Here is a 25,346-nt window from a genome sequence, read left to right on the forward strand (position 1 = left end):
ATTAAACGAACACTTATAAAATATTTTGTAGGCCAGGGTATTCAAGGGTTAAGTACAGATTAAGTCCATGAGGCTCCTAGTTCTGCCCAGGTTCAAATGATGAAATTGGTTATTTTTCGTTAGACTCCAGCCACCTCCCGCTTTATAATTTATATTTTTCTTGGGTAAATCACATCAAAACAAAAAATTTCTTCTCAATACATAACCTTCGCAAATGCCTAATAGCAGAGAAAAATAAGGACTTGTAAGGTAAGACAATACCAGCCACCCCCCCCCCCTCCATAACTAATACGGCAAACTTGTAACCAGTAAACACCCCTAGTTTTCGTTAGGTTGGTATTTTTAGGTTCTTTTACTACCTTATCATTTTCTGGCCATTTTGCATGAAAATTCCAAAATGGTTTTTCATGCAAAAATGGCTAGCTGGCACCTTTGGAAATGGCTGGCTGGAGTCTTCCGAAAAATTACCATGAAATTTTCCAATAATGGACTTGATCACAAAATCACTTCAAGCCAAGTAAATAGTCTCTTATAACAGGAATTCTATTAGTGACTTTGATAAGGTGTTTCAGCCTTGAATGACATTTCATATATCGAGAAATGCACGATTTACCGAATGTCCATAAACCAAGTAAAAAAAAAAAAAAAAAACCGTGTCCAAGTCCGCTGGGCTTTTGCGTCTTTACCTGGCCCCCGTGCGAAGGGAGGGTACGAATTCTACTTCCCCGTATAACTGTTAAGCCTACGTAACAGCGGCACCATAGGGTCTCGGTTGGTTGTTGAGTCCGTAAGTCTAAACCAGTCCCCTTACACCTTTGGCATTACCCGATATACTTGTCTCCCTAAACCAGGATAGTGCCGGCTCAAGGCTAGATATCACCCTAAGCCGAGAACCCGTGCTCACTTAAGGATAGCATATCTAAACCAAAACATTACATTGGTGTCCAGTGGTCCACACCAGTCATCTAACATCTTGCCTCACCTGCAGGTCTCCTTAATCCGAGGAACCGTGCTGGTATGAAGCATAGTAACTAAACCAACCAAACCAAGCCACTATGTTTTTGTCAAGACGTCCATACCATCACTGACACCTTACCATACTGACGGGTCTCCCTAAAGCAAGGAACAGTGCTGATGTGAGGCTAGCACATATAAAATTAACAACCCAAGCCACTGCGGTAGCGTCTAACACAGTAGCTTAAAAGCATTAACACTTACAGCAGGCTTATCACCTGTTCCTCTCCATCGACGGCAACCTATAGGATCCGCAAATTCGTGACAATACACAATTATACGAACATTCGACACTATCATCAACAACAATTGCCCTCCGCCAATCCTTCGTAAACCTTACTCGGCTTCTTTCTGGTCAATATCCTCGTGTTTGATCACACAGTGAATAAACAGTACTCAATAAAAATAAAAAAAAACTTTTTCTCACCTTCAATTCTGTTACCCGTGAAGGTCGGGGCCGAAGTGAGACTACCAATACACACTGCTTAACAGCCAACTTGCCAAGTGGTTACTATCGAATTCGAATTCCAAGTTCAACAACCATTTGACTCTTTTCAACTCACCCACCAGTTCAGTTCAGCTCGAAGGCGTTCTCTGTGCATCGGCACCTCCAATTATTCTTGACATTAAAACTACTGTATATTAAAGAAGTGAGTGACAATTGAAAACAGAATAACACTTGTACTGTCTCTAATTTTCCTTCGAACAGTCTTGTCGAAAATTTTGTCGGGGTTTGACTTCAAACTCCTGAAATAATCAGTTTGTAATTAAGAAAGCTAATACAGAAAAAAAAAATATTAAAATATTAAAACTTATCCTGCAAAACCAGCTTCTCTAGCTGTTATTGGCTGCTAAAGGTGGGAAGGGTGGGGGAAGGGGGAGTAATGCTTTTTTTCAATGTTAGCGATTTCCAATGACGTTTTGAATTTCAAATCTAGTTCCGTATCGTGTGGTGACATCATGAATCTATTTTTGTCTCCTTGCTGGAGCACTCGCGTAAAGCATAAATCAGCATCTCATGTAGTTTGATTTTCCGAAGGATATAAAATGCTGGAGTGTCAGGAAAATAGCTATGTACTTTTTGCTGGGAGGGGATTCTCTCTCTTTCCGTGATCCATTGGCCGATTTATTTCCTGTAATGTGATGTCGATACGATTACGGTTATCAATGCATAGTTTCCTTAATAAATTAATTAAACTTTCAATCTGGTTTCTTCTCGCGTTCGCAACTCGAAGTCAATTCGCCTAGCTTGAGATTTATTGCTCACAAATCAGGGAAGGACTTGGTGTCTTTTTCAAACTGCGGTGAATAAAAACCGTTGTGACTTCACAAGAAGGTAGTGATGGACCAGCCGCTGAATGGATGAAATATTGCATCAGTTGGGGGAAACAGAAGCAGTGAGAGAATTCCGCGGCTTTTTTTTTCAGCCAGGAAATGGAAATTAACGTAAATGGTGACGGTACAGAAAGTTTTTGATGAGATTTTGTAGGCATAAAAACAATATATATTCTGCTTTAAAAGTAGTTATACCACTTCATACGGCGGCAAATCTGAGGCGACAAAGTTAATACACACCATTGGCGGTAATAATCGATGGAGCCTGTAAGGCGTTCAAACGAGTGTATATCTGTTAGCAGGAGGGTTATTTTTTTCAGTAACTTTTGAAATGCCCATGTGAATAATAAGACTTGGGTTTTAAAATGTGAAGATATAATCATGAATCAAAATGTTGAAACGAATGTGTAAAATAAAGGTTAGTTCAAACCATGTGTATGTACATAAGTACATCATATCGCTTATTATAGTGATTGCGAATTTATTTATTTATGTAAGTGTGTATAAAAAACATCATATCTCTTATTATTGGCTACCATCTGCTTGAATTTGAATAGAACTAGCCATCATTAACATGTATTCTCAAGTCCTTACACAAATGCAAATGCTCATGTATGGGTTATCGCACGAATATTTGAACACGACTATACTGATATTGACAATAACTTGAAAACAGTCATTATTCATTTCAGTTGACACAAGAAAATGAAACGCAAACACCGTACTGAACAACATTTATTGAAACATACAATCACACTCCCCACGCTCACTTAGCTTGAACCAAGCCAAAATAATTCATTATTGTGAGAAAATTATCACAATAATTCCTTACGATTAACATTATATTTACAGACAATAAATCTACTTGTTACAAGCACTTACATAAAAAGACGATATAAAAGTACATGAGAAATTGTGAATAAATGTATTTTTGGACTTTCTGCTTATCTATTTATTTATCTACCTAGGCTATTTATTGAAGAAACGCGACTGGCATATAAACTAAAACTGGTTCTATCGTTGTGGATGGATTTCGCTTCGCAGAGTAGAGAAGATTTTGATAAAGAGAGAATATTATATGTAAAAAGTGTTTCCCTACCGTTACGAATAACACTAGCGAAGCACGAAGTTGCAAATATTCCTTTATCCTTACAATTTACACACCCGGCTCTGTTACAATATGAATAGAAAAATTAATATCAACTATACTGACAACTAAAATGATTCTTTGTGCAACCGTTTGTGATACATTTCCACTTTATTTCGCAATAGATAAACTGGTGGTAAATTTACATTAAAAACTGTGCGTTTGTTTATTTTCTAGATACAGCCGTGTTGTACGTTAAATGCGGTAGAAATATCATGAATATCAGTATTGTGAATATTAAAAATTACGCATAGTAGCATGAGTCTAGAATGGAGAAACAACCCACAGCTGGGTAACTGTACAAACATATTTGAAAATAAAAGTCTACAGTGAGCTTTCGAAAATCTGTACGATTCTCCTTTTCAGTAGAGGAAGCTATCTGTAGAATTTTTATTCTTTAACATATTTGTGCAATTACACAGCTACGGATTTTTTCTCCATTGTGAAGATTGATGTCAATACTGCCGTCTATTAGCTTCCGCTGATTAATACCGTCTACAGCAGAATGATACTGCTATCAATGTGCCAGAGTAAATTAGGCTCCGTGACTAGTAAGTATCCATCACCTGTGATAATCTGAAGCCAGAAGACAACTTGCAGCAGTGTTTTTGATAATTAGATGGATGTACAGGTTTAATCATTCTTGATTAAATAAAAAACAAATGTTGGCACAATGCAGTTCTTACAGTCTAAGAGGAAACAGATCAAGATGCAAATGGATATGATACATATAACATGTATTTACATACACTTATGAAATTAGGGAGTATAAACACTGATGTGAGGGTGATTACAGTTAACAACTATCTTATCTTGTACAGACGGAAGTCCATAGAGTATACTGATAGTTTTTCAACAAACAAGAACATGTATAAAAGTTTTGGTCACTAAATACTCTACACTTTCTCGATAACTACCATTAACTCTTACATTGTAAATACATATAAACCATTGTTTAAAGACATTCTTAGAACAGATTCTCAAAACCAGTTTCTTGTTTATGTTTCTTTCGATTCCTAAAGATTTATATTTGTTTCCTTTCCTTCTTTTTATGTACACATAAAATGTAAGAACTTCGGGTTGCTATCTATATCGGCTTTAAAACGAAAATCTAGCATTAATTCACTACAAAGTTAATTATTCGCTCGATTTTATCTTATGATAATTTTCCCTTTTTTCTGCGTCAATAGACTAACGGATCGGTAACCTATGTGCCCATTTGAATATTTTGTGTACTGGACACAAGTTCTGCTCCCGCTAAAAACCAGAATCATTTTATACTTGCATCACGCGATAGACTCATATTAAATCCTTTTAAAAATCAAACCAGAAGAGAAAGGGTAGATTTCCAAAGCAAGTCTGAATATCAAATGCAAACCTATGTTAAGCAGAGAAACAAAAAGTTCGGAACTTTAAAGCTAGGCAAGTTTAAGACCCAAATGGTTGCTGTACAGACACTGGCTCCAGAAGTTAATTAAGCTTTTGATATTCGAAGATCACATCTCGGGCTTAAAGACCTATAAGACTATTAAATTTAGTTTGAATTTATCGTCAGATGCTAGAAGAAAATCATTTTCCTTTTCAGCATGAGGAGAACTTGTATCTATTACACAAAACACACCAAGAAACAACAATATCACTAATTCATTAACCTTCTGGAGCATAAAAAATATAAAAATTATCTTCAGATAAAATGGTGGGTGAAAATTCGTCAACGTCAACATAACCTTTTCATTGCTGCTGTTTTTAGTGAAATCTAAGCAAAAACATTTTATGATGAAATTACAGTGTTTTGTGCAATGTCCACAGAAGCAAAGATAACAAGGGCGTTAAGACTTAATTAAATTACTTCAAGCAACCTCTGTATATATGTCAAAACTTCACTGAGTTTTCTGTTTCTTTGAACGTCTGTTATAGAAATTTGTTCTTTTAATACCTTAAACTATACGGCTTTAGCAGTGAAACACTAACACGCTTTAACATTATGCCTTGTACGTTAAATACAAAAATTACGCTGACACGCACAGAAACGTACACATAGTATATACATTCATGTACTCACACTCACACATACATACAAACACATAGACATACACAAATATGTACGGGCAAATCTATTCAAAATGATTTATAGTAAATGTATACAACATACGAGTGACCAGATCTAATTAATTACTCTAAGGGAACTAAATAAAAACGGAAGGTTTTGTAATGGAGTTTTCTCTTTCCTCGAACTGAAAACGTCTCTAGGTCTAATGAGAAACTACTGGAAAATTGTATGATATATTGCCCTGAGTTGCGGAACTTCGTCCCATTGTTGATAATACTACTCTAGTGTTCTGTACTAAACTTAACTCATGGAATGCAAAGATGTAGGCTATACGTCATCTTCAGTTACAATATCTAAGCAATGTATGTGGTTTGACCTTGGAATGAAAGGCTTATTAACATTTATGGTATTATAGTATAGGACTCAATGGCTCTCAACCATTTTTGGCCTATGCACCCTTTCACCTTGAGTCAGAATGTCATTCCCCCCACCCCTTTCCAAAAGTGTCTGCCTCAAAACGTGAATTCCAAATAATATGCAACAAAATACTAACACAAGCACACAATCTAGCTGAGAGAAAGCCCAGCGTGGCCTCTCAGTAATGCGGACCGATGCACACTGCGTTTTGTGTGGTCCTAGAGCCAGTTTAAGCCTGCCAATCTGTGGTCACAATTCTCCCCCCCCCCCAAACCCCTGAAACTCTGAAATTCCCCCCTGGTTGAGAACCACTTTGTCACTATAGGTGATAGTTGTGGTAGTCATTTTAAAATTCATGTCCATGTTTTTAAATGTTTGCTTTCCCTTTCGGTCTGCAAAACTGCAGACTCTCTGTCTTTTAATCACTATATGATTGTGAACACAATTCAGTCTCCGTTGTAACCAGTATTTTCAGGGTATTAAAAATATATTTTTTTCTGAGCTGACGGTGAATATCCACAACTGATATCACTAGAGCAAAATCGTGATTGGCCCCCAGAGATTACAATTCAATTACGACGACCAATCAGAAGCAAATTGGGAGCTTCACTGACGTCGCCTGCAGCTCCACAAGCCTTTATTCATGTTGCCAGAGATAAAAATAAACACTTAGCTTGATTAATAATGCACTTGAATTTCCTCTTATGAAGTCTGCTTGAATCAAAATTATCATTCGAGGAATATTCCATTTGTCATAAATTATTCTTCATCTAAATATATGCTGACTATCCCGCAAAGTATAGTTGCTTTCACGAGATCATTATTTATTCTCTTCGATGAAAATACTTGATACAAAGGTATTACTGCATCAGTCTACCTAATAACCTTCCAGACAAACTCAAGATAAAACTACGTTCATTCTTTGTTACGTTTTGCCAGAATAAATTTCATTTGCAAAAGATATCGTGATATGTATTGGCCGCCTTAGTACATTACATATTTGAGCAGTAATTAATCTGAGAGCTGCCACATAACGATATGACATTTGCGTATAAATATTAAGTCTCTTATTCGGTATTTACGGTTAACTGACTGTATTTTACTTGATGACTATTCAAGAGAGAAATATTCCACGTATACTCTAGAAACTGGGAACAGTTGCACACGTTTTCCCACGCCACAGTGTTCATATTTTTTTCTCCAGTGACGCTAAAGTTATTTATTTTGGCGTACACAATACAGGTTTCACTCTATGTGCTATATTATAATTTTTTTTCTTATCAATTTATGTAACAACGCTAACCGCTTACGTCGCCATAACAATAAGACAAGACTATATTTATAGGTCTATTTTTCACGCAATGTCTCATTTTTTTCTACGAAACACGAAAAATTTCAATTTCAGCTTGTCCTTATCTGCGTCTAACACATCATCATCACTTTGCTAAAGTAAGGTCTTCTATATAAAATAAAATAAAGTTCCTTCAGAATTTCAGCTTATGATACTTTCTTCAAAAAAATGAGAAAAAGGAAGCATCTGGCAACTCTGATACAGTTGCCACGAGTCCCTTCCAGTACCACGATGATGGTGAGCCTTGATTAAAGATAAATAAACACCGCCTCTTGTGACGGCCACAGTGCTGCTTGCCAACAATTTCTTCCAACAACAACGCTATACAAACAGATCTGGAACATACGTATACTAGTCCCCTAGAGGCCTGAAATGTGTATCAAATATATCATATCAATATAGAGTTTTATTTTTTAAATACAAAATAAGCAACGGATATCTTCTTCATATTCATTTATAATCGAAATACTGTACTATACATTATTTGAAGGATGCACGAGGGGGACGGTCCTATTGTCAATGGATTTCCCGGTAAAATGTGAGATCCAATTACTTTACCCATTTTCAAACAGAACGCTTAATCGTGTGCTTGAGGTAAGTAGCACTCACGTATATGGTAAATGATTTTTATACATACTTATTCTATACACACGTTAAATATATATACACACACACATATATATATATATATATATATATATATATATATATATATATATATATATATATATATATATATATATATATATATACACACACACACACACACACACACACATATATATATATATATATATATATATATATATATATATATATATATATATATATATATATATATATATTGTGTGAGTAGGAGTAAGGAGTACAGCGCACATGTTCATGAATTATTTTCTTCTCATTTTTTTTTTTTCAAAGAAACCTCTCCCGCATAAGTATATAAAGTATGATATGACCTTGGGTACATACGTATAAACTAAAATATTCTGAATGTTAACACACGTACATGTAAACATAATGTCATGTTTGAGCGCAGTAAGGGTATATGAGTGTGTGTGTATATATATACACATATATATACTGGTATAATATATACATTCATATACATACACACTTATAAGTGTCGTTAGCAATCTGTCTCATTACTTCGGCAATAAAATGATGACTGTTCTCTGACACTGAATTAGTCATAACATTACCTCTCTTACAGATGTATTCTTGTACTAAATGTGACTGAGCAACATAAGAGAAGATTTAAAAACGAACAAGTAAATGCTACTATGATTCCATCGCTAAATTATTCACTTCGGTGAATATGAATTTTATAAGTAAGGCATTTTTGCACGTAAAGAGACATGACTTTGTAAAACGCTTTCAGTAAAAAGACCCTTACGGAATAATTTTTTCGATTTGCAAATTCCGTTAAATGGGCCTTTTGATGATAAATGTCTCTGGAAACCATTAAACTGCACTATCAGCAAAGTTAAGTTTTGACACAACAACTTCTTAAAATACGTCGCTCCCTATTTGAGGATTATTTCTAAATTTCTTTTTACATAGCCTTCAAAAGAAAAATGAGAATAAAATGTTGATTTCAGCAATACAGTAACGTGATACAGTTCGTACACTACTGAATTAGAAAAACAAACGTCATTTTCCTGTTGTATAAATCAGTGGTTCTCATATGTTTTGGTATCGTTACCACCGGCGGTGGTGTGATAGATCACCGTTACCCCTAACCCAATCCTCTTCAGTGCGAAGTTATGATACAAAGGAAAGAAAAATACTGGAATGCTTAATTTCTAATGCATTTTATACGTGGAGAGTGGGCAGCAATCAGCAATTTTATATCCTGATGTTTCACTCGCTTATATCACAAAGAATCTTCACGGCATTCTTATTTTCTTTCGGGATTGAACAAAGCGAACGTTGGGGTCTAACTTGAATAATTATGATAAAAATCAATCTATTTACGTCTGTATTATTTATTAATTAATTTATTCATTTATTTATTATTATTATTTATAAATTTACTGAATTTTACTCCAAAGAACTATTACTTTTAGAAAGTGCCTCGTTACTCCCCCAGAAACGGCTTCATTACCCCCAGTTTGAGAACCAGTGGTATAAATGAATGACTGGCACTGTAACTTACTTTCCTCGATGGCGTGATTATGAAACGTCAAATCACACCAAATGAATATTTTTGTTGTACAACGATTCATATCCTCGATCCCTCTATCATAGGCGTCTGACATGTTCACTGGTTTACATTCACTAGTGTGCGGATTTGATTTTAGTTGTATCTACAGAGATAAATATGTAGGTACTGTAGAATATACTGAAACTGACGTGTCTTGTTTACCTGTATAATAACCTACTTAGTCTCTCCTTCCTTTTCATATTTATAAATTTACATACAGACACTAGCACATACACATATATATATATATATATATATATATATATATATATATATATATATATATATATATATATATATATATATATATATATATAGAGAGAGAGAGAGAGAGAGAGAGAGAGAGAGAGAGAGATGCTAGTAAAATTTAGTTTGGATGGTTTATAAGGATGTTGAATATAACAAGAGCAGTAGCACTGAAAATGTTCGATTTTTTTCTTTAAGAATCAAAAATTAAAATTCAAACTTACCAAAGGGATCGGTCTGTCGTAGGGCGGAGTATGAAGACAGTAGTCTAACGTACACATAATTCAAGTTTGAGCCATATATAAAAGCACATGCAGTTGCAAATACACATACAGTATATAACTGATAAACAAGCTATGTATATCCATACATACATATATGCATCAAAACATCCATACATACATCCATTACACTACACATAAGAAGTTCTAGTTCCTTAATGTAACATTATGAAAGAAGAAATGTCAGTTTTCAATTTTCAAAGATAATTTGCGACTTGGCAACTCTTCCTTAGAAAAGCACTGTTTCCAGAGGGGGCAGCTCACCACACGTCATGGTCTTAATCTGTTTCCGTAGTATGAGGGTCGCTGACGCACCACATATCTGGAAATGAAGAATTGTTATGAAAGATGCATCTTATTTCCCTTACGTATTCCTTGAGTATTCATTAATGTCATGTTAGAATATTTATAAAAATAGCCAATCTTTCTAGATTACTCTTACCATCATTGTACTTATGTAGCTTTTTTTTTGTTTTTGTTTATGTATTATCTTCTGTAGGTTCTTTTTTGTCTACTGACAAAGAACTCGGCTACGTGATTAACTTTTTTGTTTTTGTTTACCTTCTGTAGGTTTTTTTTTCTGTTTACTTACAAGGAACTTGGCTACGTCAGAAGAATATATAACGGGTATCTGCTGTTGCCTTTTGTATAAAGCTATTAAATCTAAGCTTCTAAACTGAAAGGAGACTTGACCTTTTGGCCTTTTAAAAATCACACATCCTTTAAATCATAAATACTTGAATGATTTCTGCCGCGTCTGTTATCCGTTCAGTTTATTACTAAATTCTCCGCGATATCGAAATATATCCATCAGTCGGAAATATCCAAGCCACAAAACTATGTCAAAACATGACTAAACTTCCTGTCTTGAATTTTTTATCCAAGTTGTCTCATTTTTTGAAAAGTATTTTCTACATTTTTTTTAAAGATTTGGGCTCCTTGTTTTTACATCTTCATTAGTAAGCTTTGATCACATAAGCATGAACATATTTCTCCTTAGCTTCATAAACTTGTGTTTGAATTGATGTACCACATTACACTCCTAAGTGTGTTTTCTGCTACGTATGGGTTTCTCCATAGCTAAACAGAGTAATAACTTCATTCGTTTTTTTGCGCCTCAGTGCAAGAGTTTAATAACTGAACATCTCGAAAATGTGTTGCTAGGGAGAACGAATATAACTGCGCTATATTTATATATATCTGCACTAGATTTATATAAGAAATCATGATTCACTCAAATAAAACGCACAGTTGACAGACGTTTGCTATGATACATAATTCCTCGACGTTTGAGTTATATGCTTTATCTGGTTATAGGATGCGAAATACCTCCGCGGAACATTTATCTGGTTTAAGAGCGACCTCAACGAGTTCCCGTAACGAGTTCTTTACAGTAATAACGAGCTTTTTTGAGTGTTTCTATTACAAAAACTCGCTCAGTTACCTGTCGTGGGCGACTCTGAATAGGCAAAGGTCAAACTAAACGTGAATATTAAACCTGAAATATCCATTCCATGACAAGTCTGTGTTAAATGAATGATCACGAAGACATTAGAGAATATAAATAACTATTCAAAATATTAAAATAAATTAATCATATACTCAAATGCTTGGCTGACAACTAATTACTAAAGTTCTTCTCCGAATCTTCTTCTAATGAAGCGAAAAGTTCCTGATCTTGGAATGATTGCTCTAATGGAACGATGACAACTGGTGAGAACTGATTGAAAATCGATCAATACCCCTACAGGGGCATAACTATGATTAGTTTCTGAACGAAAGATCGTTTCAACTTTGGCTGGCTGAAGCCTACAAGAACGATAGCCTATAAGCGGAAGGATCATATATCTTTTGTTTGTTTATTAGTTTAATTCTAATTTTTATATTTGTGACCACCATTCATTTATACATACGTGTCTTCGAAATGAATATTCCCCATTCAGTCTTAACGTACTGAAGTAAATTCATCATTTTTAATTCTCTCCGTTTCTTCACAGCTATGCAAATGAAGATGTTTAATTCTTGTCTAACGCAACAATCATTGTATTTATCTAATATTATTTTTTGTAGACCACCGTTTTCTAGGCTCGCGTGTTCATTCCATTACTAATTTTTCAAGCTAACTGCGGAGACTGAGAAGAAGCAGTGAATGTCCTCTTATCAACGCTGAAACAAACACAATAATTAAAAAACGTAATTAATCTGATCGAGAGATATTTTTAATTAATGTGGCCGAGGTTTCATCAAAGTGTACCGGAATATAGTTTTTCTTTTCAAGATAAGAAGCTGTTTTAATTACTCTTTTCTTTTCAATTATTATCTGAATAATACCTTCGCTGGAAAAGTTTCATGATCAAAGGAGACACGTTGTAACCTCATAGTGCAAAGGTTCTTTTTTTTTCTTTTTTAAGAAGTAAAGGTGCCTTTTATTTGTAAATGGCAGTTATAACGGGTGCTTTCACTTATAGAAGTAATGCCATTCTTATTCTGTCTTCTAAAACTTACAAAGATTCGTACACCTAAAACGCCAAATCCCAATTGCCTGCAAGGAAAAAAAAGTCTAATGTGTCACAGAAACGCGCAGACATAATTGTGTGCACTCGCGTGTGGATGTTACAAAGAAAGAGAAAATTATATTCTTGCCTGTAAAATACTGACGACGATGAGGATCGTCCCCGCCTTGAAATAATCTGATGCGATCATAGACGGTATTATCTCCAGACAACCCTGAAAAAATAAAACATAAAACTTTTTTATTTTTTCTGATGGGCAAAAAAAGAAAAAAAAAGTAAGACGGCAACGCTTTTCAAGCTTCATAAATACAAAAAATACAACTAAATCATTAAATAATAAAACAGCATTTAGATATTCACATACAGATCAAGAAATCATAAAAAAGATCAACGTAAAAGGACCTGTAAATATATAAAAAAATGGTTCAGTAAATGAAAAAACGCCATTATATAATATTATTCTGGTTATGAATCACGCCGGGGGAAAGCTGTTATTCAAACATAAGATTAAACCTTCGGTTAAGACACCTAGCAAAAACTTCTTAATACTAAAAGCGACATATAAGCACGCGTGGTGGCGCACGCGCACACGAATATAAAGTATGTAAAAGAACAAAAAGCTTATAAAGTATAAAGCACGAAAAACAGAAATACCTCAGTACGCAGGCTTCTGTTACTCAAGATAGCTCCATAATCTTGACTATCCCTTCTCGTTTGTTTTGTTTTTGTCTGACTTGGGATGATGTTAACGTGCGTCTCCGTTTGCCTGGTAACTTATCTTTATACGTTTTTTTATTGTTATTCTCTTCGTCTTGCTTTTTCTCTTTCCCACGTAATAATAATAATAATAATAATAATAATAATAATAATAATAATAATAATAATAATAATAATAATAATATTACTCTCTTAGTCTTTGTTTTCCCTTTCCACGTAATAATAATAATAATAATAATAATAATAATAATAATAATAATAATAATAATAATAAAAATAATAATACTCTCTTGGTCTTTGTTTTCCCTTTCCACGCAATAATAATAATAATAATAATAATAATAATAATAATAATAATAATAATAATAATAATAATAATAATACTGTTACCCTCTTAGTCTTTTTTTCCTTTTCCACGTAATAATAATAATAATAATAATAATAATAATAATAATAATAATAATAATACTATTACTCTCTTAGTCTTTGTTTTCCCTTTCTACGTAATAATAATAATAATAATAATAATAATAATAATAATAATAATAATAATAATAATAACAATAATAATAATAATAATAGTAATCTCTTAGTCTTAGCTGTTCTCTTTTCCAAGAAATAATAATAATAATAATAATAATCCCTTAGTCTTAGCTGTTCTCTTTTCCGAGAAACAACAACAACAACAATAATAATAATAATAATAATAATAATAATAATAATAATAATAACAAAAGCTAGACTGGTCCTTGAAAATAACAAGAGCACATATATCTCTTCCCACGGCGAGGCAGGGGGTTTAAAACACACAAGGGGGATTTGCAAAGAAACAAAGAGACCATTCTTCTATAATTCTCGATTTAGCGAAGACAGCTGGTGGGCCGTCTCGCTTTTCACTCGACTCAGCTGGTTTTTGTGAAATCTGAACGCAAAAATAGGCCCAGAGGCCTTTGTGCCACCTGTTATGGATTCCTAGACGTATGACTGGGGTGTTTTATCATATGTTGTTTTTGGGGGGTGGGCGAGGGGGGGTCTTATTACGTCAGTGCTTTATATGTATTATTCGAAAAGACACAAACTACAACAACAACAACAATAATAATAATAATAATAATAATAATAATAATAATAATAATAATAATAATAATAATAATAATAATAATAATAATAATGTCCATTTCTTTTAAGGTATCTACTGTCTTACCAAAGCTTAATAATAATAATAATAATAATAATAATAATAATAATAATAATAATAATAATAATAATAATAATAATAATAATAATAATAACAATAATGAACCAAACAAAAACTTCTTTCAGTTTTCTTCTGAAGATGGAAAGAGATTCCCACAATATTCCTGTGTATAACTTGTTTACTTGTAAATATTTACATATTATTTTAATCTCGATTACTTTCAGGTCCTAACTGTGACCCTTTTTCAAGAGATGTGAAGGTAGTTGTGTATGGGTACAAATATATTTAAAATAAGCTAAACAGAGAGTTCTCGGGAATCTGTTCGATTCCCCCTCTCAACAGAGAGCTTTCGGGAATCTGTTCGATTCCCCTTTTCTTCGAACAGATTCCCGAAAGCTCTCTGTTTAGAATTATATTTAAATAAATATTTGTACCCAGACACATCTGCGGATTTTTTTTTCTCCATTTCAAGACTCATGCTACTATGAGTATTTTTTGAACAATAATAATAATAATAATAATAATAATAATAATAATAATAATAATAATAATAATAATAATAATAATAATAAAATCATCCTTTATGAGAAAAAAATAGCAGCGATCAATCAAGAAACCGCATGAAAACATAATCAAATGCTGATATTATATATATATATATATATATATATATATATATATATATATATATATATATATATATATATATATATATATATATATATATATATATATATATATATATATATATATATATATATATATATATATATATATATATATATATATATATATATATATATATATATATATATATAGCTGATCTGACACCCGTGGCGTTAACGGATGCCGAGAGCCATCATTGTAATCACCCACACTCACTCTCACTCACTCCGGTGGCTCTCAGGCCTCTTGGTGACCCATTATCTATTAATCGGAGGACAGCAGCTTACCTGAAGGTGGGGCCAGGTGTAGGTGCCCTCGCACTGGACGTCTGGGAAGGAAGCTGATGACGAAGTAGCTGCCTGCAACGAAGCAATCGAAGGGTTAACTGCTGGATGGGAGAGACGAGATACAGGTGAGATGGAGGATGCGGAAGAGGAGGAGGAGGAGGACGAGAGAATGAAGAATTAATGGCGGAGGAGGATGAGATACAAGTGAGATAAAGGACAAGGAAGAGGAATGACAGAAACTGAAGAATCACTGAGAGGGTGATGAAATATGGGAAGGGGAGGAGGAGAAAGAGGAGGAACAGGAGATAATAATTATTTTGATGCTGGAAGAGGAGAGATATGGTGGAGGATAAGTAAGAGAAGGATTAATTCATTGGTATGAGATAAGAAATATCACAAAAGGACAAGGAGGAATGAAAAAACGCATAATATAATAGCTATAACAGAAGAAATATTGGATGAAGAGAAGAAAATACAAGCGAACTGAAAGCGGAAAAGAGAAATGGAAAGAAGGTGACGACGAGAGAACAAAAAGAATGAAGAATTACTGTCACAGATGGTAAAAAGAGGCAGACCAGAATAGAGCATAAAGGGAAGAGGACGAAGGAAGAGGGTAATATAAATCCGAGAATGACAGTATGTAGTGTGTGTGAAGGAAGCGTTGTTGCACTGCCAATGGGCAATCTGTGTAAGTAAACTAAGCGGCTGACATGGAAGTATTCAGTACCGGGGCTCAATCTTGCTTCAGCGATTAGTGGATAATCTAAGTGGTGATTGCAATTTGGTTCGTTTGTCTTGAGCTACCCTTTGTTGGGACTGATATATATGCGAATGAATATGGATGAACGTTGGGTGTGCATACTAAAATATATTAGCATTTATTTTCAATTCAATATTGTATCTAATAAACCAAATTCTTGTATTATTCATTCTTCAAATTTATTTCAGCGTTAAAATATCTTATCATCGGCAAGTTCTGTCGATTTTATTTGCAAGTTTTTGTTCGACCAGAATTCAAAGCAAACGCTCATTTCCATTAATGGCATGATCGTTGAAAGAATGATAAAAAAAAAATGTCATCGAGAAAGACGATCATAATGTCGAGATAAAGCAAAATCAAAAAGTCTACATAAGCTCTGAACCTGGTTTTTGAAATTCATGACTACCAATAATTACACAAGAGTATGCTTCTTTTGTTTCCCACTGCGCTCAAATGATTTTCAAAAAATTCGTCGTGAAAATAATATCTCACAGCTGATGTGGGGAGGCCATAGGTTTCTTATTCTGCTTTTGAGCAATAAAACCTGCAGGATTTCTCGTCTACAAAGTGGATTTAACCCCAGTGGCATTAACGTTACGAATGTCAAATCTCATCAGACCATCTTACAAAATTTCGGCAAGGCAAAAATCGACCACGCTGATGATAATGTTGTTAACGTTTAACTTAAAATTCTCATGAGGAAGGAGAGAGAGAGAGAGAGAGAGAGAGAGAGAGAGAGAGAGAGAGAGAGAGAGAGAGAGAGAGAGAGAGATAACGTACTTAATTCTAAATTATGGAAGAAAATTCCGCCGTCGTGTGCGATTAGGAAAAGCACTGAATATTTATATTTTGCAGTGTTTTTCACATAACAGATGTCTATGAAATTTTTGCAGTTTTACATCAAATATACTAGATATTTTCTATGGTCAACAGACAATTATATTAAGAATTGTGTAATATACGTAATTACATTGCACTATATCTATATCTATATATACACGTATATATATATACAGTATACAGTATATATATATATATATATATATATATATATATATATATATATATATATATATATATATATATATATATATATATATATATATATATATATATATATATATATATATATATATATATATATATATATATATATATACATATATATAAATAAAGAAGAACGAATTCCACCAAGCACTCACAGAAGAGGACAGATTTCGAAAGCAGCATGACGGTGGAAGTACGGTCTTCCCTGGGGAGTAAACATGATGCCAGTAGCTCGCGACGTAATCATTAGGTCCTGTCATCCCACAACACGAGAGCTGGAAGGAAAATAAAACAGCGTTGGCAATTTGGGAGATGTCGTCATGGCAACAGAAGAGTTAAGTAAGATATCACAGAGTCGTAATCCTCATTACTTCGACAGAAGCTGAGAAATATTTTTTTTCTTTTAATTTGTTGTTAGTGACGTAGATATAAAATGTAAAAATTCTTTGTACGAAGTTTTACTCGTGCATTTATAATTAAAATCCATTACAAGAGTTATATTGACAATCGTCGTTATCTATTCTCATCTATATTTTCATCTATTCATAAGACAATCCTTGGAGTCATGGGGCAGATGAACAAAACACTGCAATTTCTTCTATCCTTGTATTCTGCAAATCCAACTGCAGTTTCGTTATGGCAACATTGTGACCAATTGTGACCTTTTAAGAGAAACTGAGTGGAGTTTAATTGACGAAAATTAGCTCATAAAGTCATGCACTGGGGCACTTCAGCCATTCAGCGCTTCAGACAGTGAAAAGAGGGAGTTGGAGCGGTTGGACAGCAAAACTGAAGAAAGGTAACAGGAATGGCGGGTAAAGTAAAAGGCTGCAAAATGGGCACAGTTAAGGGATTGAAAAGATGCTGCAAATAACCTTTAATAATGCCTACAGAACTCCACATGAGATGCACCGATGGCACTACTCCACTGCAGTGGAGTAAATATAAAGTTCTAAGGTACTGTCTTCATTCTGGAATGTGGAAGGTAGGGAAAACGTTTTAGTGAGACTTAGAGAAGCGGACTGCATATTGGCATGTTATTATAACATAACCACGTTTTTGATGGACAAAAAAAGCCTTAACGAAATCAACGTAAAATCAACAATAAAAATATTAATAGTAATTGTTGTAGTAGCAGTAGCGATATTAACACGGCAGCAGTATATAAACAATAATCCACAGTAATAATGTAAAAACATGTACACTCTCTATTGCAGGCTCGATTAGATCGTCTCCTGGCGAGCAAATTTTGTTTTAATTCGTTATAATATGAAATTTACTTCTGTTGCGTAGTTCATTATTTCCCATGTTTTGTAAGTTCTGTGGGACTCTCGGACCTTCTACCGTAACACTTGAACCCCATCACCTTTTGACAGAACAAAACCCTCTTACGTCTGCGGAGATAATGGTATCCGCGTCACTTCATGTCATTTATTCTACTCTTGTTCCAATACTCTTTCCCCCAACAGATGTCAGAAGCATCCTGGGTCTTATCTCCTTGAAAAAATTGCTCATGTCAACCACAGGGATTGTGATTTAGTCCGTCGTCAGAAAAAGTCCAGCTTGGGCATCTTCCTCGAACCTTTCCTTCACAAGGGAAACTATATTGTCATCTTTGGCATCTGTGGCCGCCTCCCTCAAGCTTTGCACGATGTCAGCATCCATAGTCTGCTTTGCTGTCAGGATGTCACACTTTATTTCTCCTCCTTTGTCTTGGCTCTATTTGTCCTGCGTCGCACGTGGAGATTTTATCTGCTGGAAGCCTGCTTAGCAAGACAGTGGGGATTTTGCTTTGTTTCGTATGAATGTCTACATGTCATGAATTATTATTATTATTATTATTATTTTTAAGTAATAACTGGCTTGTTTTCATATTTTTATAGTATATTATCAGCGCAATTTTGTCATCTTCTTTAATAGGGGTTACATTTTCTTTTATTATTTTTCTTTTTTCCAGAGCAAAAAAAAAAAAAAAAAATACAAGAAAATGTAACCCCTATTAAAGAAGATGACAAAATTGCGCTGATAATATACTATTATTACTATTATTATTATTTTTATTATAATTATTATTATTATTATTATGAAGACAATGAAATGAAATACACCATACACGTTTTATACGCATACAAATACTAGTGCTTTACTTTGTCCATCTATGTTTCTATATAGATTCGACTCTCTTACCGTCTGTAAATTTTATATAAAGTCATTCTGGTAAAAGATATTTCCTGCTCATAGCACACAGATACATATTCATATAATTCCATCAAAATATTCAGTCCGAAAGAGTAATTATCTTCTGGCAGTGAGGTTTATTAGTTTTCATGTTCAGTGAAGAAGAAAAACTTTCAGGAACTCATCTCCAATTACGTCTGTCAAGATTCTTGTAGCATAAGATTGCATCTATAATGGAATGTTTTCCCAGAATTCGGAATTCAGAGAATTCTTCGTAAGTTGAATACCATACGGATAAGAATGCTTTACTTGGCACTTTACATCATACTGTCATTAAAATGGAGTGGGTGGTACATAGAAGATTTTTTACCATCTAAAGCTGTGAGCAGAATGGTTTACCGTATCTGACTGCTAAATGTATACGACATTCGTGTACACGGATCACAAGGTGACAAAAAGGTTGGTGAATTATAGCTTCGTCGGGAAACATGACAAGGAAACTGACATTGTGTTGGTTAACAGGATGGGAAGATGTGCTGTTTAAGAGAGGAGAATGGATTTTGCGTAGGTAATAATATAAAGACGCCAATGTTGAGGAAACTATACGCACGGGTGATTTATCCATTATTGAATTTTCCCCTTATGTTAACACTTCTTAACAGAAACGGCAGTGGAGATGCGCTCATAAACACACACACACACACACACACACACACACACACACACACACACACACACACATATATATATATATATATATATATATATATATATATATATATATATATATATATATATATATATATATATATATATATATATGTTTGACTCATCAGGACCAAACTCTGGCCTCTCGAGTGAGAGTCCAGGGCGTCAGCAATTCCTCCACACAGGAGGAATTGTTAACGCTCGGATTCTCACTGAAAGGCCGGGATTCAGTCCTGATTTGAGTCAGAAATTTATTTCTGTGGAGCACGTTCCCATGTGTTCATTTCCATACATACATATATATATATATATATATATATATGTATACATATATATATATATATATATATATATATATATATATATATATATATATATATATATATATATATATATATATATATATATATATACACATATATTAAGTACATGTATATGAAAGTACTTTACTTTAGGTACATTATACCAAATACATAGCGTAAGCCACAGTGTACACAAACTAAACAAACAGACAAAACAGCAATACAAACGCGTGTGAACACATGTGCGTACGCAAATCCTACAGCTAGATTCCCCGTCCCCGATAAGAGATAATAAAAGAAGGGAAGACAGAGAAGGGGATAAACACAGGACGAAACGCGATGCCCGGAGATCAAGTAAATATTTGTCTCGGGGAAGGAAGAAGATACTGTACGGGACTCGACGTAATACGCTTTCTGTTTCCTCGAGAGTTAAAAAAAAAAAAAAAAAACTCTTCCCTTCTTTGTTTACTGTTTTTTTTTTTTTTAAATTTTTGTCTTTCATCTAGAATCAATTGCCTGGAAGATCTACGACATAAAACTAAGAATGTGAAAGTTAGATATAAACGATAAAAGAATGAAGTTCATTTACACTTCCTACATGAAATGGATTCCTCTAGGTGAGAGAACATACGTGAATCATGATTATCATAAATAATTTATGGAAATACAGCTTTATTATCATTATTATACAATGAATTACACTGATAACTCAACTTATGGCATTCCAAGAATTTCATAAAACAATTCACGAACACTGATATAATTCATTTGATAAAAGATTCTCGCATCTTGGTAAGAGTTCTAAACGAATCGTGATTTTGAGTAGCATGAAAATCGACTTACAAATAACAGACCAACGGTTCATAGTAAATGTCAGTTAAGATAAGTAATAAGTAATGAACATTGTATCTCCTATCAGCAAGAACAGTTCACAAGAATATTTACCGATATATATATATACATATACATATACACATATATATATACATATATATATATATATATATACATATATATATATATATATATATATATATATATATATATATATATATATATATATATATATATATATCTATATCAGTTCTTGTAAGCATCACCGAACATTTGTTCATTTCTTTATACAAGCGTTTTCATTGCTGTAATGATGCTATTTCTTCTCTTAATCACGTCAGTGTGCTGGAGTTTCTCGGAGTCTCATTAATGAAAACTTCTATTTTCAAGGTCCGCATTTCATTTGAACCTCTCTCTCTCGCAGAAGGGAAATATCTCAATGAAGCTAAGCGCTGTCGGCTTCCATCCCTGAACTGTTTAGATGACATGAAGATGACGTAAGGTTTGGAAATCCTTCAATTTTTTGGATTTTTTATACGTTCGTTACTTCCAAGCTATATATCATGATAAAAGTCCAAAATCACTATCTATTCATGGTAACTGGGTAAAACTGTACTATACGTATACACGGTATATAATTAACATAAATTTATCATATGATTTTCGTTATGACAACATTATTTGACCTTCATTTTGTTGCATATAACCAGCATACTTAACATCGTCAATCACCAGTGAACACAGCACCTTAATATGTATGCAAACAACAGCCAAAGAACCTTCAAGCAAAAAAAAGAAACTATCTTCCCTTATTTCACAAATATTCACCATAACTTCTGAGCAACCTATACTTGTTAACCTAACCTAACTAGCCATAGGGCATTAACCTCTCATAACAACTCAGTGGCATAAATATAATAAATAAATTTGTGACCTGTCTCACCTGCTCTTGAACTGAATTAAGGGCTTCTGTGTACGTTGTGTGGTCGGCAGAGCCGTACCACTGATGCAGTCTCTGCAAAGGATCGTCTACACTTCCTGACGCCAAGGGCGAGGGAGAAGAAACTGCGGGAGTTCCTGACGGGATGGAAACCTCGTTCACGTTCTGGGAAGCACTGCAGAAGCACCATATTCCTGCTCCTCCGTCCCCTAGGCCAACGGCTATCAATAGTAGGCAATACTGGAAAGAGTAAAAAAAAATATATATATATTATATATATATATATATATATATATATATATATATATATATATATATATATATATATATATATTAAATTATGATAAGAAGAAACCGGCAATGTTAGTCATGATCAACAGGACTTAGAAATTCTGGGGTATCATGAACGAAAGTAATAATAATAATAATAATAATAATAATAATAATAATAAGAACACAGAACTTTCAAGAATTTCTGAAGCAATTCTTATAATCCTACACATTATCATTACTATCTTTCACAACAGGAAAAAGCTACTGAAAAACCTAGCCGTGTTTCGTTAAAAATTTTTTTTTTCTGAGCCAGGTGCACCAGAGAAAAACTCGAAGTAGTATAAAAACATAAAAAAGAGTGGGTTGGGGTCTGAGTGAACGTTCTAAGTGAAGCTCAGAATTCCTATGTTCTGCCCTAGAGGTTGTCCCAGTAATATCATCAGTATTTCTACTGTTACAAGAATTAGTGGTAATAATACTTGTATTAGCAGTAGAAGTAGCGCAAAGCTTAAAGAAGTAAAAAATGCGCTGAAGTTCCTTCGGCGTAATGGAGTTTTCTGCACAGCCACAGCCCATGAAACCTTCAGCTACGGCCAGGTGGTGGTCTGTGTTGTTAGCACGTATAGCGGTGCCAGACGCACGATTATGGCTAACTTTAACCTTATATAAAATAAAAAAAAAACTACTAAGGCTAGAGTTCTGCAATTTGATATGTTTGATGATTGGAGGATGGATGATCAACATACCAATTTGCAGCCCTCTAGCCTCAACAGTTTTTAAGAGCTGAGGCCGCACAGAAAAAGTGCGGACGGACAGACAAAGCTGTCCCAATATATTTTTTTTACAGCAAAGCTAAAAAAACTACTCCACATACTTGAAAGTCAAAGTCTTCTGGGTATACTGAACGACAGAAAAAACTGAAAATGAGAGCGTGAGACCATTGCCATATGAGAAACAATATAGGTGTATGAATCACGATCACAGTTATATGTTTTTCGACTTAACAGATATAAAAGATGGCAGTAATTGCAATGATTTCAGTCCTGTTTTATTGTGAAGCCACCTCTTTCTAGAGCAAACGAGTCAATGGTGGATAAAAAATTAGGTTATGGTTATCATATGATGCTCTCGAATGTGAAATTGCTTCTAAATCATGCGGAAATTCTCATGAGTGTGGAAGGATGTGGCCTCTTTCTTTGTTTTTCTTTGAATGAATCTAAGTGTTGTTTTGATTCCTGTCATTATCCAATCTTAGCCAAATTTATTTTTTTCTATTTTTACGATTTATCGTTTTCATCAATGCTCTTATATATTGAAAAGAGTGCTAATATTAACGCAGTTCTTGTTTTCCTGGATGAAATTTCATCATGAAAGCTACAAATAATCTCCCATTATCCTAGACCGAAAGGTTATCAGTGAAGTTTCTATAATCATTCACGGTTTCCTAGAAAAAAAATAAAACTCATCAAGAGAGCTACTGCAGTCGTTGAGTCTTAGCATGGAATTACTTAAGGTATTTATATTTTCCTAATATTAATAAAGGCACCGAAATCACGCATATTTTCCCCAAATGAAGATTTTAAGGTATTTTCGAATCTCCATGCCAAACACCCGAAAGTTAGGAAATATTCCTCAATAACTTGTATTCGCGGCTTATTGATCATAAGGTTAACCTGGCGTTACGCAGCAGTCCGTAGATCATATTAATAAACGAGTAAAAAATGCGCCGAAGCTTCTACGGCTCAATCAAGGCCACCGAAAACAGATCTATCTTTAGGTGGTCTCGGTATAATGCTGTATGAGCCGCGGCCCATGAAGCTTTAACCACGGCCCGGTGGTGGCATGGCCTATATCGTTGCCAGACGCACGATCATGGCTAACTTCAACCTTAAGTAAAATAAAAACCACTGTGGTTAGAGGGCTGTAATTCGGTATGTGTGATGACTGGAGGGTTTATGGTCAACATACCAATTTGCAGCCCTCTAGCCTCAGTAGTTTTTGAGATGTGAGGGCGGAGAGGAAAAGTACCGACAGAAAAAAGTGCGGACTTCCAGACAAAGCCGGCACAAAAGTTTCCTTTCCAGAAAACTAAAATGGATACAAAGTTTGGCCCAATTATCTACATTACGACATATCCGTGTATCTAGAAGTAAACAAAATCGCTGGTCTAACTACAAAATTACGCAGACTTCTGTAGATGCAGGTTAAGTCTGCTTTTACTATCACGATTAGGAGAGCAAGAAGGATTCAAGGTGTGTATATTTTAGGTGGACACAAACATACTTATTTATAAAAAAAACAGTTGTGTAAGAAAATGGCTTTACATAAAGCACTTTTTTTCTAAATCATCAATTTGGCATAAGTAGAGTAATAGGATAAAATTTTGAGACCCTATTTTGCAATGCATACAAAATATACACGCGCATAGCGAATACGGCTTGAACACACTCGAACACATACACACACATATGCATGTGTATATATTTGTATATGTATATGTATATATATATATACTGTATATATAACGTTTATATATATATATAAATACATATATGAATATAAATATATATATATATATATATATATATATATATATATATATATATATATATATATATATATATATATATATATATATATATACACACACTTTTATATATAAACACTATCGAACACAGAAGAAAACCAATGAAAAAACCACGACCGTGATGCACACACGCTACTGTAGACCTAAAGTAATGGACAGCTGCGAATATATATAAATACAGACGCAGCTGAAAATAATTCTCGCGTCTCGCTAAGACTATGAAAAGTTACCCTGGCCAAAAAGTGGACATTAAATTAATGACTTTACAACGGCTCCTCACTGACCCATTTTG

General features: G+C 34.0%; 1 protein-coding gene across 2 annotated transcripts in view; it reads right to left on the reverse strand.

Annotated features, from left to right (window-relative positions):
* Nucleotides 1–9,833: 9,833 nt before the first annotated feature.
* The window catches only part of LOC136842737 (CD151 antigen-like), a 288,000-nt gene continuing 272,487 nt past the window's right edge, over nt 9,834–25,346 (reverse strand). The window contains exons 5-9 of one of the 2 annotated variants that reach the window (XM_067110476.1): nt 22,198–22,434; nt 17,388–17,507; nt 15,426–15,497; nt 12,688–12,771; nt 9,834–10,366 (exon numbers count right to left, since the gene is read on the reverse strand). In XM_067110476.1, coding sequence (XP_066966577.1) covers nt 10,274–10,366; nt 12,688–12,771; nt 15,426–15,497; nt 17,388–17,507; nt 22,198–22,434 — 606 coding nt within the window. In that variant the 3' untranslated portion in view covers nt 9,834–10,273. The remainder of the gene's footprint in view (nt 10,367–12,687; nt 12,772–15,425; nt 15,498–17,387; nt 17,508–22,197; nt 22,435–25,346) is intronic. The other variant, XM_067110475.1, reaches the window with a different exon arrangement.

This window comes from Macrobrachium rosenbergii, chromosome 10, assembly GCF_040412425.1.
Source record: "Macrobrachium rosenbergii isolate ZJJX-2024 chromosome 10, ASM4041242v1, whole genome shotgun sequence".
Classification (NCBI taxonomy): Eukaryota; Metazoa; Arthropoda; class Malacostraca; order Decapoda; family Palaemonidae; genus Macrobrachium; species Macrobrachium rosenbergii.